We start from the raw sequence: 16686 nt of genomic DNA, 5'->3' as shown, positions 1-16686 counted from the left end.
GAGAAAGGTAAGCAGGAGATATCTGTGATACTAGTGTATGGGGACAGTGGGCCATTCCGGGAGAGGAAGGTAAGCAGGAGATATCTGTGATACTAGTGTATGGGGACATTGGGCCATTCCACCAGAGGAAGGTAAGCAGGAGATATCTGTGATACTAGTGTATGGGGACAGCGGGCCATTCCGGGAGAGGAAGGTAAGCATGAGATATCTGTAATACTAGTGTATGGGGACAGCGGCCCATTCCGGGAGAGGAAGGTAAGCAGAAGATATCTGTTATACTAGTGTATGGGGACAGCGGGCCATTCCGGGAGAGGGAGGTAAGCAGGAAATATCTGTGATACTAGTGTATGGAGTCAGCGGGCCATTCCGGGAGAGGAAGGTAAGCTGGAGATATCTGTGATACTAGTGTATGGGGACAGCGGCCCATTCCAGGAGAGGAAGGTAAGCAGGAGATATCTGTGATACTAGTGTATGGGCTCAGCGGGCCGTTCCGGGAGGGGAAGGTAAGCAGGAGATATCTGTGATACTAGTGTTCGGGGTCAGCGGGCCATTCCGGGAGAGGAAGGTAAGCAGGAGATATCTGTGAAACTAGTGTATGGGGACAGCGGGCCATTCCGCCAGAGCAAGGTAAGCAGGAGATATCTGTGATACTAGTGTATGGGGACAGCAGGCCATTCCGCGAGAGAAAGGTAAGCAGGAGATATCTGTGATACTAGTGTATGGGGACAGTGGGCCATTCCGGGAGAGGAAGGTAAGCAGGAGATATCTGTGATACTAGTGTATGGGGACATTGGGCCATTCCACCAGAGGAAGGTAAGCAGGAGATATCTGTGATACTAGTGTATGGGGACAGCGGGCCATTCCGGGAGAGGAAGGTAAGCATGAGATATCTGTAATACTAGTGTATGGGGACAGCGGGCCATTCCGGGAGAGGAAGGTAAGCAGGAGATATCTGTGATACTAGTGTATGGGGTCAGCGGGCCATTCGGGAGAGGAAGGTAAGCAGGAGATGTCTGTGATACTAGTCTATGGGGACAGTGGGCCATTCCGCCACAGGAAGGTAAGCAGGAGATATCTGTGATACTAATGTATGGGGACAGCGGGCCATTCCAGGAGAGGAAGGTAAGCAGGAGATATCTGTGATACTAGTGTATGGGGACAGCAGGCCATTCCGCGAGAGAAAGGTAAGCAGGAGATATCTGTGATACTAGTGTATGGGGACAGTGGGCCATTCCGGGAGAGGAAGGTAAGCAGGAGATATCTGTGATACTAGTGTATGGGGACATTGGGCCATTCCGCCAGAGGAAGGTAAGCAGGAGATATCTGTGATACTAGTGTATGGGGACAGCGGGCCATTCCGGGAGAGGAAGGTAAGCATGAGATATCTGTAATACTAGTGTATGGGGACAGCGGGCCATTCCGGGAGAGGAAGGTAAGCAGGAGATATCTGTGATACTAGTGTATGGGGTCAGCGGGCCATTCGGGAGAGGAAGGTAAGCAGGAGATGTCTGTGATACTAGTCTATGGGGACAGTGGGCCATTCCGCCAGAGGAAGGTAAGCAGGAGATATCTGTGATACTAGTGTATGGGGACAGCGGGCCATTCCAGGAGAGGAAGGTAAGCAGGAGATATCTGTGATACTATCTATGGGGACAGTGGGCCATTCCGCCAGAGGAAGGTAAGCAGGAAATATCTGTGATACTAGTGTATGGGGACAGCGGGCCAATCCGCCAGAGGAAGGTAAGCAGGAGATATCTGTGATACTAGTGTATGGGGACAGCGGGCCATTCCAGGAGAGGAAGGTAAGCAGGAGATATCTGTGATACTATCTATGGGGACAGTGGGCCATTCTGCCAGAGGAAGGTAAGCAGGAGATATCTGTGATACTAGTGTATGGGGACAGTGGGCCATTCCGGGAGAGGAAATTAAGCAGGAAATATCTGTGATACTAGTGTATGGGGACAGTGGGCCATTCCGGGAGAGGAAATTAAGCAGGAAATATCTGTGATACTAGTGTATGGGGACAGCGGGCCAATCCGCCAGAGGAAGGTAAGCAGGAGATATCTGTGATACTAGTGTATGGGGACAGCGGGCCATTCCAGGAGAGGAAGGTAAGCAGGAGATATCTGTGATACTATCTATGGGGACAGTGGGCCATTCCGGGAGAGGAAAGTAAGCAGGAAATATCTGTGATACTAGTGTATGGGGACAGCGGGCCATTCCGGGAGAGAAAGGTAGGCAGGAGATATCTGTGATACTACTGTATGGGGACAGTGGGCCATTCCGGGAGAGAAAGGTAAGCAGGAAATATCTGTGATACTAGTGTATGGGGACAGTGGGCCATTCCGGGAGAGAAAGGTAAGCAGGAAATATCTGTGATACTAGTGTATGGGGACAGTGGGCCATTCCGGGAGAGAAAGGTAAGCAGGAAATATCTGTGATACTAGTGTATGGGGACAGTGGGCCATTCCGGGAGAGAAAGGTAAGCAGGAGATATCTGTGATACTAGTGTATGGGGACAGTGGGCCATTCCGGGAGAGGAAAGTAAGTAGGAAATATCTGTGATATCTCCTGCTTTACCTTTTTGATGAATGGCCAAAAAACCTAATTTTTACAATTGCAGGTTAAAATGTTCATTTTCATCTGCTTTTGTAGAAATGAAGAGATAATGAATAGAGCCCTATTTACAGACAGAACAGATTGTCACAGTAAGACAAGAAGGACTCATCCCATCTGGCTAAACATAACATCCTTTTAAATCTCATTTACATGAATGAACGGTATATATATTCCAACATTTTCCAATCCTGGATAATCCCTTTGAGCATAACTAAAGACTGTCCATGTACAGTAGCTAAATTTTGTCATTGATTCAAATCCTTCCAGAGATATGTGGTGAGATACCTCAGCCCTTTCTTGGAACAGAGTATTTATAGGGCAGAAATCATAGCGGTAAATGGATATATAAAGACATTTTGTGAGTCAGTAAGCTACGTACTGTACATCATACACAAACCCATTATTTCAGTGAAAGTTATAATGATTATGTTTCCCGGAGTAGGAATGACATTCCCCCTATTTATCCATACAATGAATATGTATTTAGTGTAGGTATGATTTTAAAAAAAGGTCATGTCATTTAGGATGCAGTGGGTGGCGTGTACAATAGCCTAAGCTCTTTAATGAGGTAGGCTGCAATATACAATACAAAGGCACAAGCATAAAGCACGACCTATGCAAATGGCATAGAGGGGGCAATGGGCAAATAAATGTATTTGAATTCATCACACACTTCCTACCGAGACCAGATTTAACATTTTTGTAACTTTGTAAATTACTTTCAACTTGAGGATAACTATCTGTCTAGGTATCCGCCAGAATGTTAACAGAATGTCGACACCAGTATATAGTCAGCTTCTGAATGTCAGCAGACAGAATTCCGACATGAACATAAGGTTAACAATGAACATGCTGACATTCACAAATGATGACATGGTTAAAATGTCATCATGTTCATAATGTCGACATTTAACACCAGAATGTCGACAACACATTTTTGTGTTATTTTTAGGGTTAGGTTTAGTTTAGGGTTCGGCTATATGCAAAAAAACTGTATTTGGACAGTCTGGGGTCAACATTATGAACATGTTGAAATTTTAACCATGCCAACATTTGTGATTTTCAACTCATGACATTTTGACTGTCGACATTTCGAATGTCGACTTTTCATACTACACTCTTTGCCTGCTACGAACCAAAGGCTCTTTTTGCTACATTAATACCCTGGTGATGATGTCGACTCGTAATACATGGGAAAGAGTGCAAATGAAATGTGGCTACACCCCACTTGTGGCATAACCTTAATGAATGTCATTGCTACAGGCTAAACAGGCTCGGACTGAGCATGCCACCAGTTTGGCAGGTCCATGTTCAGGGCAGGATTAAAGTTTGTGGGGGCCCCAGGGCAACTAACTAGTGGGGGCCCCTACCAATAAAATTGTCAAAATGATATTTTGTTGGTGTTATTAACAAGTATAATGTGTATATGCTCCTAGCACCACCAATGTGTTGAATACCCTGTAGTGTTCCAGTTCACATTATACCACAGTGCCCCAAATCCACATTATGCCCTCAGTTCATATTATGCCATAGTGTCACTGCTACCCAGGACCTTCTTATTCCTCCTGCTTGCTCCTTACACCTGCTCTGACAATGTTGCCTTGCACGGCATAATTTGCAGCCTAATAACCTGCACCCCCACGGGCCAGCCCGATGCTGGTGATGTAGCTATGTGATGGGCCCCCTGAGTGTGGGGGCTCCTGGCCGATTGCCCGGTTGCCCTGGCACTGTCCAAGTTGATTCACATGGATCTTAAGATCTGTGCAACTCAGCACATACACATCAATGCATGTTTTTGTATGAATGCAAATTGCGCCTGCATTTTGGACACAAATGCATACAATCTGTACCTGGCCCCTTGTGTCTATTTGATATAAATGTGCGTGATTATACATGGCAAAACATGGAGTAAACCGTTGTCGGCGGGAAAATGTGTGGACCTTGGCAGAAAGATAGGCGTGTAGCACTATGTCGGGGGTTGAGTACAATATCCCGGTGGCAACCATACCGACGGCCCACAATACCGGCAGTGGAATCCCGACAGTCAAAATCCTGAATTTTAACAATTATTCTAACCTTAACACACCCCTCCAGCAGACTAACCCTAACCGTCCCCTACCGCAGCCTAAAGCTGGGTACACACCATATGATATGTGTGCCCAGCGATACAACAGGCAACCCCACCATCGACGGGCCGACATATCGGGCGTGCCGGTACACATTAGACCAGTGATTCCCAACCTCGGTCCTCAAGGCACACTAACAGTCCTGGTTTTAGTGATATCCATGCTTGAACACAGATGGTTAAATCAAAATAACTAAGGTACTAATTAAGTCACCTGTGCTCAAGTGTGGTTATCCTTAAAACTTGGACTGTTAGTATGCCATGAGGACCGTGGTTGGGAACCCCTGCATTAGACGATCCAGTGCCTGACCACCTGATATGTTGGCTCCTGCCACATCCCGCTGCATGTGGTTGTCAGTCGCATTGTCAGGTTAGCCTGAATGTAGGGATGACCTGACGTTGCGCCTGACAACCAAACGGGACGCGCAACAGCCAACATAGTGGGTAAACACTACACGATTTGGGTGATATGTCGCTCTGATCCATAGGAGTCGTGCATATCGTTCGATAAATCGTATAGTATGTACCAGCCTTAACCCTAACCCTCCCCCTAGTGCCTAACCCTAATACTAAATGTCGGGATTCGTCTGTATTTTGACGGGATTCTGCTGCAGGTATTGTGACAATCGGGATGTGTCACCGCCGGAATCCTGACTACATCCATACGCTGCCATCTGCAAAATAAATTGATTTATTTTGTATAGGGGAATGAGATGTGTAAAGAACAGGGAGAGGAGACGGCAGAAATCTGAAGGACTTTTTAGTTGCAGAAATTGACTTTTTGATCTTATACCTTAGCTGAAATCAGTATGTTTCCAATAGTTTCCCACCCCAAGTCATAGTTGCCTACCTTTGGCTTCTCCTCCCCGGGAGAAGCCCTGGTAGGAGAAGCAGGTGGGCTGTGACAGGGGCGGGACCTGATGGTTCATGTCATTAAGCCCCGCCCCCTCCATGGTAAATTGCCATAATTGGTGTAAATTTAAATAGGGGTGGGGCTAAATGGCACGATTCACTGAGAATCATGTCATTAAGCCCCGCCTCCTACACGGGGACCCGCGGTCGCCGCAGAATTTCTCCCCATTATGCTCACTTCACTAGGAAGTGGGCAGAATGTGGGAGAAGTGCCTACCCTTATGGGGGTGCGGGGGGTTACCCGAAAAATCGGGAGCCTCCTGCGAAAACCACGCCAAGTGCGATGCAAATACACCAGAATAAATATACAATGCACACAGATATTCACACATTTACCAATATATTTATTTTGCCGTCATTCTAATATTTATGCGTTAAAGCCCCGAATATACACATGATGCATATCAGGGCCATCTCCGAAAAGCTTAGCCGTTCTGAGCCATTTTCTGAGAATTCCCCACGCAAATAAGCGCCTAACCATGATCAGTGACTGAGCTCTACAACTGAACTATCTTAACTACTTCCCAGAGTGCTGTGCTACACTGTGATAGTGACTTCTATCGGAATTATAATCAATTACGCGATATTGTAATTTTGCATATTTATATATCTATGTCAATTTGTGAGTGGTTGATTGGATGTAAAATTATATTTGTATAATTATTAATTTTTTTAAATTCCCTGGTGCGTTGGGTACGTAATGAAATAGGAATCTGATACATGAGGATAAGTGTTATATTTTGCATACTGGTCCAGGCAGAATGCAGAAGTCTTTGATGGTCTATATGATAAAGTCACACCATAATGTTGGCCTGGGTTCATGCTGCAACCAAGGGCGGACTGTGCATGAGTAGTTCCCCAAACATCGGATTTGTACATAAACCATTGGGTTATTTTTTGCACAAATCTGAATCAGACCCTTAGTCCTGTGCTATTTCCACTCATAACATTTCGACTTTCTGAACAATCCCAGAAAATAACTTCCCAGGTGTAGTGTAAAATCCCTTCTGCCATATACCCATAGCGTGTAGCAGTTGTCTTAAGTTTCTCAGGGGTCTATTTACTAAGCCTTGACTGGCGATAAAGTGAACAGAGATAAGGCACCAGCCAATCAGCTCCTAACTGCCGTGTTACAGGCTGTGTTTGAAAAATGACAGTTAGGAGCTGGTTGGCTGGTACCTTACCTCCGTTCACTTTATCTCCTACAAGGCTTAGTAAATAGACCCCTTAAGCTCATGATGACCGTGTAAGGGGATTTTGGGGGTTGGTGTAACGTGTGTGGGGTTAGTGGAATAGGTTTGGTTTGTATTTGTATGTTGTTCTTCTCACCCCGTTTTCCCTTTTTGCTTCCCGTGCCAACACTTTCCTACCATTATTATTATTTAAAGAACATCTTTAAATAAACCCCTCTTAAAATTGAAGGTCTTGGAGTGACCATGTGGGTAGTAGTAGTAATAATAATAATAAAAAAAATAATAATAATATTAATATCATTGTGGATAGGCTGTGGCTGAGGGTCAAACTCTTATCTTTAGAGAACATCAATAACTGCCTAGAGTTCTGAACATTGGGCCTCATTTACTACCGTACGCAACTGTGTAGGCAATTGCGATTACTCACGTAGTTTGACTGCAATAGGATGCTAATTCATTGCGATCGCTATCCCATCGCAGCACTACACAAGGACGCCCACTTTACTTACCACACATCCGTAATACTTAGCAAGACTGCAAAACTATCGGTACAATAGAGTACTAACGCAGCCTCACGCACACTTGCACAAGCCCTGACCTTACTCAGAAATTGCTAACTATCACGTATGCTATGTGGGACAATGACTTCAAGTGAATAGATCATTTCATGTGTGAGTGACTCTATAAAGTGTGGAAACATTAAGAACTGCCCCCCTGCATGGAGCACTCCACTGGGACCCACCGTCCCTGATAGACAGCAGGGACTAACAGCACATAAACACAGCAACTGTCCATGGGATCCGCAGGAACGTGGACTGAATACATAGCAACCGTCTAATCAGCTGCTGCATTCGTTACTCTTCACCAGTCTTCAATAACATTACTGTGATATAGATTTTTGGTAAATGTTTGATATTTGGTAGATTTGCTCTTATACATAACACATTGGAAAGTGACATGACTCTGCTTTTTAGCTATTCTTGCTGTCACTGGAGCACAGTGAACTAGAGAAGATTATCTGTTCTGCATATGGGGCAGCATTGATCGCAGCACTGTTGGGAATGCATCACCGGTGCTGGGAAATATATATTGTATATGTAGGAACCAGAAATCCTCAATATATTTTCACACTGCTGGTATTTCAGTTCCTGGCAACTTAGACTCAGCAACACATCTTCCAGGCCTAACCACACAGAAGAAAAGACAACATCGGCCTGGGGAACGGAATAGGGGAAGCCAAAGAAGCAAATATTCACTTCTACCCCATCTTGGCTGCAGCCATAGACAAACAGAGAACAGCTCAGACTGATCTTATGAGGTGCAACATGTAGAAATCTTGCTGTTTCCATAGTCTGTTACTTCTAGGTAGACAAACAACAGCTCCGTGAAAGGTTCATCTGTGCAACAGTCTGAGATCATAAAAATAAGAAAGTATAAAAAAAACAACTTTAAAATAACTGCAATGGTGGAACCAAAATAAGTGTGTTTCATCATTATTGCTGTATTCCTTTTTCTGATAGCAGCCATTCCTTGCGCATTGTAGTACATTGGGAGGTGGTAGCCGGGTTTGGAGGTTATGAACTTTACAGTGGATTTGTCCCTTATACATAGCTGCTCTTTAAAGAGATGATTGCACAGACACAACCTATACATTACTGTGTGTTGCAGGTCTGCAGCCATAGCTCTCAACTTCTCTAGTCTCACGAGTGGTGCGCAAGAAGGAGTCGTGGCCATGCATTACAGGGGGCATTGCTAGTGCTTCCGACACACTGGTCTGACCTAAGCCCATTCCCAATGCCACTCACATCATTGCAGTTATATAGAGCAGAGAATGGGACATACCTCCCAACCTCCAGCCGGTCATGTCCAGGGTTTCCCGGCATAGGGGACGATGGGTATTACCTGTGAGGGCGCTGTGGCGTGGTCCTTCCGGTGGAGGGGCTGGTGTCTGGCGGCGGGCATTGGCTGTGCGAGGTGTTCCGCGGGCACTGTGTCTTTCTGGCCGGGGTAGACCTGGTGGTGTTTCCATTCCACTCTGGTATGGACACCGCTATCTTGCCTCTGGTCATGTGACTTAGCTGCTCCAGTCCTGGCATGTCACATGCTCTCTCTGACCTATCACGATTCTGCACTGGGTACTTAAGGGAGTCCAGAGCTTCCCATAGTTGCCAGTGCAACGTGTTTCACAGCATATGCTGTGAGAGAGTTCCTGCGCTCCAGTAAACCTGTCTGTTTTCCTGTGCTCCAGTAAACCTGTCTGTTTACCTCTGCTCCTGCTGGATCCCATCTTCCAAGCAGCCTGCATCACTCTGCTGGCTCATAGTCTCTTTTGCAGCCTAACCCTTTCTCTAGTGTCTAACCCTAACCCTCTCTTTTGTAGCCTAACCCTCCCCCTAGTGTTTAACCCTACCCCTCTCTTTTGCAGCCTAACCATCCCTCTAATGTCTAACCCCAACCCTCTCTTTTGTAGCCTAACCCTCCCTCTAGTGTCTAACCCTAAACCTCTCTTTTGTAGCCTAACTCTCCCTCTAGTGTCTAACCCTAACCTTCTCTTTTGTAGCCCAACCCTCCCTCTAGTGTCTAACACTAACCCTCTCATTTGCAGCCTAACTCTCTGCTCCCACAGCCTAACACTTTACATTTCACATGTCAACATTATGAATGTGTTGACATTCTGCAGATGTCGGCATGTTCCATGTTGACATTTCAACAATGCAGACATCATTGTGGTGTCAGCATTATCACTATCGACATGGTGACTTCATCCCATGAAACTGATGTAGGGAGTTTGGTGTTAAATCAGGGACATCTTTAGAGGGGAGGGGGTCTGTGTGCATTCTCCAGGCCTGCCAAGAGCCACGGCGGTCCCAGGTAAAAGGGGGCGTGGCCTAATCGCGGGAGGCGTGACCACGTCCCCTTCGAGGAGAAAAAAAAGTTTTGCAGCGCCGCGCGCTGGGGAGGGGGGCGCTCTGAGCCCCCTCAGCCCGGCCCTTAGCGCCCCCCTCTGGTTATCAGCTTGATCGCTCCCCCCACAGGCATAGGAGACTGCTGTGGCTGCTTCTTAGCAGCCACGAGCAGTCTCCCAGTGCAGCCCAGCACACAGAAGTGTGTGCTGGGCTGCTGTCATGTAAGGGGGGGGAGCGATGCTGGACCCGGGGCTCTTCCAGCAAGCCCGGGTAATTTGTACCCGCTCTCCCCCTCTCGGCGCCCCTGGCAGTCTCAATCCGTGGCTCCCTCCTCTCACCCCGGCAGCACACTGAGCGCAGTAGACTGAGCACTAATAGACTAGCACGGTGCAAGAGTCTACTGCACATGCACAGGTCTCCAGGAAAATGGCGCAGAAGCTATTTTCCCTGGAGATTTTCCTAATACGCCTGATCAAAATGCATGGAAAATGGCAGCCGCTCCATTTTCCTGGTAATTTGTGCAGCACTGCTGACGCGGGACTCAGGAGAGGTAAGTATCACCCATTATAGATACGCCACTGTGTCAAATACACCTCTCTATTAAACAAAGTTCATCCATCCATTTTGTTTTCCTTTAAAAGACCTAGAAGTCGATTTATCAAGCAGTGAAAAGTGTGGAGAAGTGGACCAGTGGAGAAGTTGCCCATAACAACCAATCAGCTCCTACCTATTATTTTATAGACTGTACTTGATAAATGCTACTTCAAAGCTGATTGGTTGTTATGGGCAACTTCTCCACTGGTCCACTTCTCCACACTTTTCACTGCTTGATAAATAGACCCTACATTCCCCATGCTCTTTTGATTTGCAAACATGAAGATGAATAGGGCTTTTAAACAGAAACATGCAAGTGTCACATAGACACCCGTGCTTTCACTTGTCCTCACGTTTACAACTATATTGAAAAAACTGAAAGCAGCAACCCTACATGTTTCTTTTTTTACTATTGATAGCAAGTTAAGTACCTTTAAAGCATGCATCTGAGTCATTTTTGTTAGCTGTCCCCCTACATGTCATCATCTGCTAAAGTCTCCCTGTCAAAGTCATACAGACTTACAGCTCTCAGCATGTTGTGTGCAGGCAAAGGGGATAGCAGGAACAAAAAGAGCTCAGAGGGTCATTCTAAAGCCTCTCTGCACACTACATCATGACGCTTGTGACTGTGGTTGCCATGGTAGTTGCGTGACACTGTAGAATAATATAAATCATTAATAGCAGCTTGAAGAAACAAATCAAGGAAAAATGGTAAATATCAAGATTCTTGTGATGTCAGTGGAGCCGCCCCCAGACGGTAGGAGTTCTCATGGGAACGCCTCCTTCTGGCCAGCCACGCCCCGGGCACGTCCACCAAAGGGGGCGTGATGTCACTTACCATCGACAGCATGCCCCCTTTGTAGCGAGACCCATAGCGACGGCTTGCCCGTCGCTATCTGGATCTCGTGCATGCGCACGACGGAGCTGCCTCCGTCGTGCGCATGCGCACTGGGCTAACATCGACCTGCTTGCGAGCGCTCAGCGCTCGCGAGCGGGTCTGAATTAGGCCCTCTGTTACAATGCAAGGGGTGCAAATGCAAACATTTGCTTTGCATTCAGATTAGGGCAGCACCCACAGTGACCACTTTTTTTAAATTGGATAACGCGGGTATCGGGAGCGCGCATACCAGCACTAATCCAAAATTGGGCGTGAGTTGTGAGGTTTTTTCCTCGCTAAACCTCGCGCCCAATTGAATATACCCCAAAGAGTTTCTCTTTCTGTAACAATATTTAAGGCTTATGATAAATAATTCATAACTGCACTTGTTTATGTGCATGTTCTAAAACCAACGTTTTGCTATTATGCTATTATAACGGCTTAGGGGTCAATCCAAATAGGTGCGACTTGCGAGTAGTGAGATTGTTTCATGAAACTCGTAGACTTCGCACGAATGTCCACACCGGAGAATTCTCCAATTCAATTAAATATGCCTATTCGCTGTACTCGCAGTGGAAGGGTGCAAATTGACTGCCAAATGCGATGTGAGAGAAGTGCATGAAAAAGTGGGGAGATCATCCCGGACCCCCCCAAAATTGATCATTTTGTTAGCAGGACCATATAGAAGGCTGCTTGTGGGCATTAGGAAAGTACTGAGTGTTTTTAAATGGTGTCAAATGGCTGATTTGTGCTTTTTTTTTAAAAAAAAAAATGCAAAAAAATTATAAAAAGCAAAGAATTAACCGAAAAATGCAAAAAAAAAGTAGGAAAAAGGTGATTTTGGGGTACTTTGAGGGAACTTTGTAAAAAATTGATTAATAAAAATAATTAAACTAATTTGCAATTAAAAAATATTGTAATTAAATTTGGGGTGCCTAAACGAAAAAGTTGATTTTGGGATAATTTGAGAACAATTTTTTTTACCCCAAACAATGACATGTAATCATTGGACAAATTAAGCTAATGGGAAACTCCCAATTGCCTAATTAGTCAATAGAGGGGGTGTCCAAGGGGTTCAGCACAGTCTTCCGACATTTTAACCTTGAAATTAAAATTTTCCTTTCCATCCCTCACCCTCAGGGACGTGTGACTGAAAAAATGTGAATTCACTCTGACTGGTTCAGTGCGAGTCGCTAATTGGATTGCAAAATGAATTCGGTACGCAAATTCGAAGAGAAAATAGCACCTCGCACCTCACAATTTGCACCTAATTGGATTGACCCCTTAATGTGTCACAATTGGAATAATTAGTCCTACAGCTAAGAGATAAGTACCTGGACCGTGGCTGGGAGCCCTGAGGGTATAGCGCGGAAGCGATTGCGATCAAGACGCAAATAAATGAGCTTCTTTAAGGGCTTGAATGTCAGCGGGGAAACATTTCCATCATGAAACCCATTACCCTCCATCTCAAGGGTGAGCAGATTACTCAGGCCTAGGGGAAGAACAAATGCAAATGTTACTTTTACAACAACAACAACAAATGTTATGTAATCATATACAATGGACATATAATATATATACAGTATATAAAGAAACCATTACATGTCAAATAAATCAATAAACTTTTAAAAATATATAACGCTGCCCTTAAATAAGCTTTAAGCCGTTGGCCCTGGTTCTGAGTTAGATGCATCTACATTTTCTGATCGCAGGAGCATCCTACTTCCTTCCTTATACTAATGCGAGGAGCCGCCTGAGTATGCCGAAAATCCACGTGTCTGGATGTGGAAGTCGATCCCGCCCACACTTTTTACATCTGCAGCCATTAGTATCTGAACTTGCATCCACTCCATACTGGGGGCAAAAGATCTGTCTGAAACAGGTGTCCCATGCAGTGACGGCTCCAGAGGTGGGGCTGCAGCGGGTATGCAGTCGGGAAGCCGGCGGACCTAATCCCGACAGCCGGCTTCCTGACTGCTTAATCCTGGCGAGGGTTAAATTACAGGCGTCTAAATCTAGACGCCTGTCATTTTACCGATGCCGGGATACCGGCGCCCGGCATCCCGATTGAAGCCGAGCGCGGATAGCCGCCGGGGTTATGTTTAGGGTTCCAGGGGGGGGGGTTAGGCACCCCCCCGGGAGGTTAGGTTTAGGCTAGGGGAAGGCACCCCCCGGGGGACTTAGGTTTAGGTGGCGGGGAAGGGGGGATTAGGGTTAGGCACTGGGGGGAAAGTTAGGGTTAGGCACCCCTAAGGGAGGGTTAAGGGGTAGAATTAGGTTAGAGAATACTTACCTTGGACGATCGGTATTTCCTCCTCTGCCGGGGTGCCGCTGTCGGGATTCCAACCTCCGGGCATGGGTTCGGCGGTAAATCATACCGATTCCCTGCACGGCAGTCCAAATTCAAATATAGGAGTCACACCAACTGCCAGTGAGTCCTTGGCGGCAATGTTTAGCAGCGTTTGGGGTGGAAGTTGGTGTGGCTTCATCCCACTATCACACTGTTTCCTGGTTCAGGTCCCCTGCAGCCGTCACAAGAGGCCAACAGAGAAGGATCCAGGAGAATACCTCTCCGGAACATTTTACGAAATAGTAGATCATAGGCTATGCCGAGATGGGGTTATCCTATTGAAGCCAAGCACTGGAATGCTACGTGTTCCGGAGCTTGGTAAATCCGGCAGCACAGCAGCTCCCGTTGCGGATGAAAACGGAGGAACGCGGCAGATATCAGAGATATCTGCTGCAATCTCTCTATAGTACATCTAGGGGATCCTTAATATTTGCAGGTACACCCCGAAAACAGGAATATCCCACAAATATTTAATGATAAATAGGCCCCAAAGAGTGTTCTAATCAATCCATCTGCACTTGCGTTCTCCATTAATGTGCGTATGCCTGATCCGGTGCATGTGCAGCCACTGATTTCTTTCTACGGCACATGCGCAGTATGCTCAAATCTGCAGGATCAGTCCACAAGCTCACCGGCGTCCCACTCAGAAAGAATTAGGCGTATCATGGGCCTGATTCACTACCGTACACAACTGCGAATGCAATAGCAATTACACACGCAGTTCAACTGCGATAGTATGCTAATCCATTGCGATCGCTATTCCCTCGCAGCAGTACACTAGGACGCCCATTTTACTTACCACACAACCGTAATGTTTAGCAAGACTGCGAAACCATCGGTATAATCGAGTACCATCGCAGCCTCACGCAGACTGAAACAAGCTCTGACCTTACTCAGAAATTGCTAACGTCATCACAGGCTACCATGCCGGCCTCAGGCTGCGTAGGGCATCGCAGTGGATAATTTATGCACACCCCTGCAACGGCGTTCAAACACACTGGCACGCCTGCGTTCGACCGACCACCTCCCCGTCACCTCCCACAAACGTCACTTTCTGTCAATCACTCTGGGATGGGTCTGCGTAGCCGCTGAGGTCGCAGTCCCGATCGCAATAGCTAGTTTGTGCACGATACATACGCATGTGCAGTACACAACAATCGGCCGATTGCGTGCGTATTAGCAACTGCGTTCCTTGCTGAACCAGGCCTTCTGTCCAATAACTGAATCACACACTTATCTGCCATCTTCTGGCCAATGGTGGTCCTGCAGTGGTTAATATATAAACTAAACAAACTAAACCTATTGTAGTAAAAAAAAACAAATGTGTATATGGTAAAGCATTTTGAAGAATAATTTTTCTCCTTTCTGTGGGTGTCAGATTAGCACTTACTATAGAAAGTCATTGATAAGTTGATCGCTGGTTGTTACCATATTTCTTCAAAATCCTCCCCTACATCTTATGTCACTGGCTGTATGAGTAAATAATGAACCATTCTACAGGGATGTTCGTATATGTGACCTCCATTGCAATCTGTGAGTTGGAGGATGATCACCTTCTCAAGCTCAGCCAATCACATTATAGACCTGACTCAGAGGTATACTCAATGCTGATGTTTGTGCAGTTGAGCGATTATTTGCTACTGCACATGCACAAAAAATGTCTTGATAACTCCTATGGTGCAGGCGTTGCCCTGAGTGTACACGGAAACGCGCAGTTGTGTACGGGAGCGCTGGCATTGGGAACGGCACGGCAAAACCACGGGCGTACCTGGGTGGTGACTGTGTGGTGGCCTGAAGTGAACGGGGAAAAAAAGGTGTCTTACGGGCATTTTATGGGAGAGTTGGGTGTGTGTCAGTGACAACGGCTGCGTTCTCAGAGCAGTGCCGCAGCCACCGAGGCCATGTTTAGCCAGAGTTCAGGAAGAGACAAGGCACCTGCCATAGGCAGGTGCGAGTGTCGATGGTGACACGATGATGCACCGATGGTGGAATGTTGAGAACCATCGGCGGTGTTGCAGCATGCACGGGCATTGAAAGTGGGCGTCTCAGGGCTTGCACAATGCAGCGCACGCTAGTACACATGAGCGAGGCTGAAACTAGCATTTGCATATTATCGATGCTGCGACGTGTCCGTCTCTCACTGAGGCTGCCCCACACGTTGCCGGTGGGCCGGTATCTGAAGACGAGGCAGAAGACATAAAGCATATGTCCCAGCAGAAAGCAGCATCTAGTACACTGTAGTGTAGGCTGTCATTTATTATGTGTACACAGCATCATTCATCATAAAGTTTCTGCATAATGTAAAAACAACAATAAACCCAATCCTGGAACCTCTTCAATTGAGTCTGGAACTTAAGAAGCACATGAAGTCACATGAGTACTTAATAAATTACGATGATATCCCTGACAATTGTGTTGCAAACCTTGCAGTAACATTGCACAATCGTGGCAATGACTTGGACAGATAACTCGGAAACAAAACAGATGTGAATTTAATGTTAAATTTGTGACACACTTTTTTGCATTATTTGATTTTCATTAATTTGCAGCTGTGAGGAAAAAAGTGTCCCCTGTTAACAAACCAGTTGCAGCTAAGCAGTGGCCACATCAATGAACCAGCTACATCTAAGTAGTCACCACGTCAGATTAATCAGTTATCGCTAGCAATGTCATCTGCACAGTCTTGGCATGAAACGTTCACTACACAAAATGTTTTTACTGACTCCAGTGACAAATACACAAAACAATAAGGAACTTTTTTCCAAAGTAATCATGTCCAATGTGTCTTATACCCCTTTTACACAAGAACGAAAACCTGGGTTTTTGCTGGGTCTACCCGGGTCGTGGCTCAGTGTAAAAGGGTTCCTGAAAAATAACCCGGGTCAAGAGACTCAGCAATCCAATGGTCGGACCCAGGATGGACCTGGGTAATGGTGCAGTGTTATACGGCGCAACCCGAGTTATCCGACCTGGGTCATGCCTAAAATGAGCTGATTAGTGGTTGTGGAGAAGCCACCTCCCACTTTTTATGACCTCACAAGTTTAGCAGGGCAGACACAGGTTCAGTGTGAACGGGGCTGACCTGAGAATAACCCAGATCGATGGTGCTG

The 16686-nt window shown here is 46.2% G+C and overlaps 1 protein-coding gene across 1 annotated transcript in view; it reads right to left on the bottom strand.

Annotated features, from left to right (window-relative positions):
- The window catches only part of LOC148443376 (extracellular matrix protein 2-like), a 101226-nt gene that overhangs the window by 19810 nt on the left and 64730 nt on the right, over positions 1-16686 (bottom strand). Inside the window, exon 7 of the mRNA XM_088462902.1 lies at positions 12561-12718. Within this exon, the coding sequence (XP_088319028.1) occupies positions 12561-12718 (158 nt within the window). The remainder of the gene's footprint in view (positions 1-12560; positions 12719-16686) is intronic.

Source organism: Taudactylus pleione, unplaced genomic scaffold (genome assembly GCF_031769625.1).
Source record: "Taudactylus pleione unplaced genomic scaffold, aTauple2 ptg001288l, whole genome shotgun sequence".
Taxonomy (NCBI): Eukaryota; Metazoa; Chordata; class Amphibia; order Anura; family Myobatrachidae; genus Taudactylus; species Taudactylus pleione.
The sequence above is the reverse complement of the archived record's forward strand: the minus strand, read 5'-3'. Positions and strand labels throughout refer to the sequence as shown.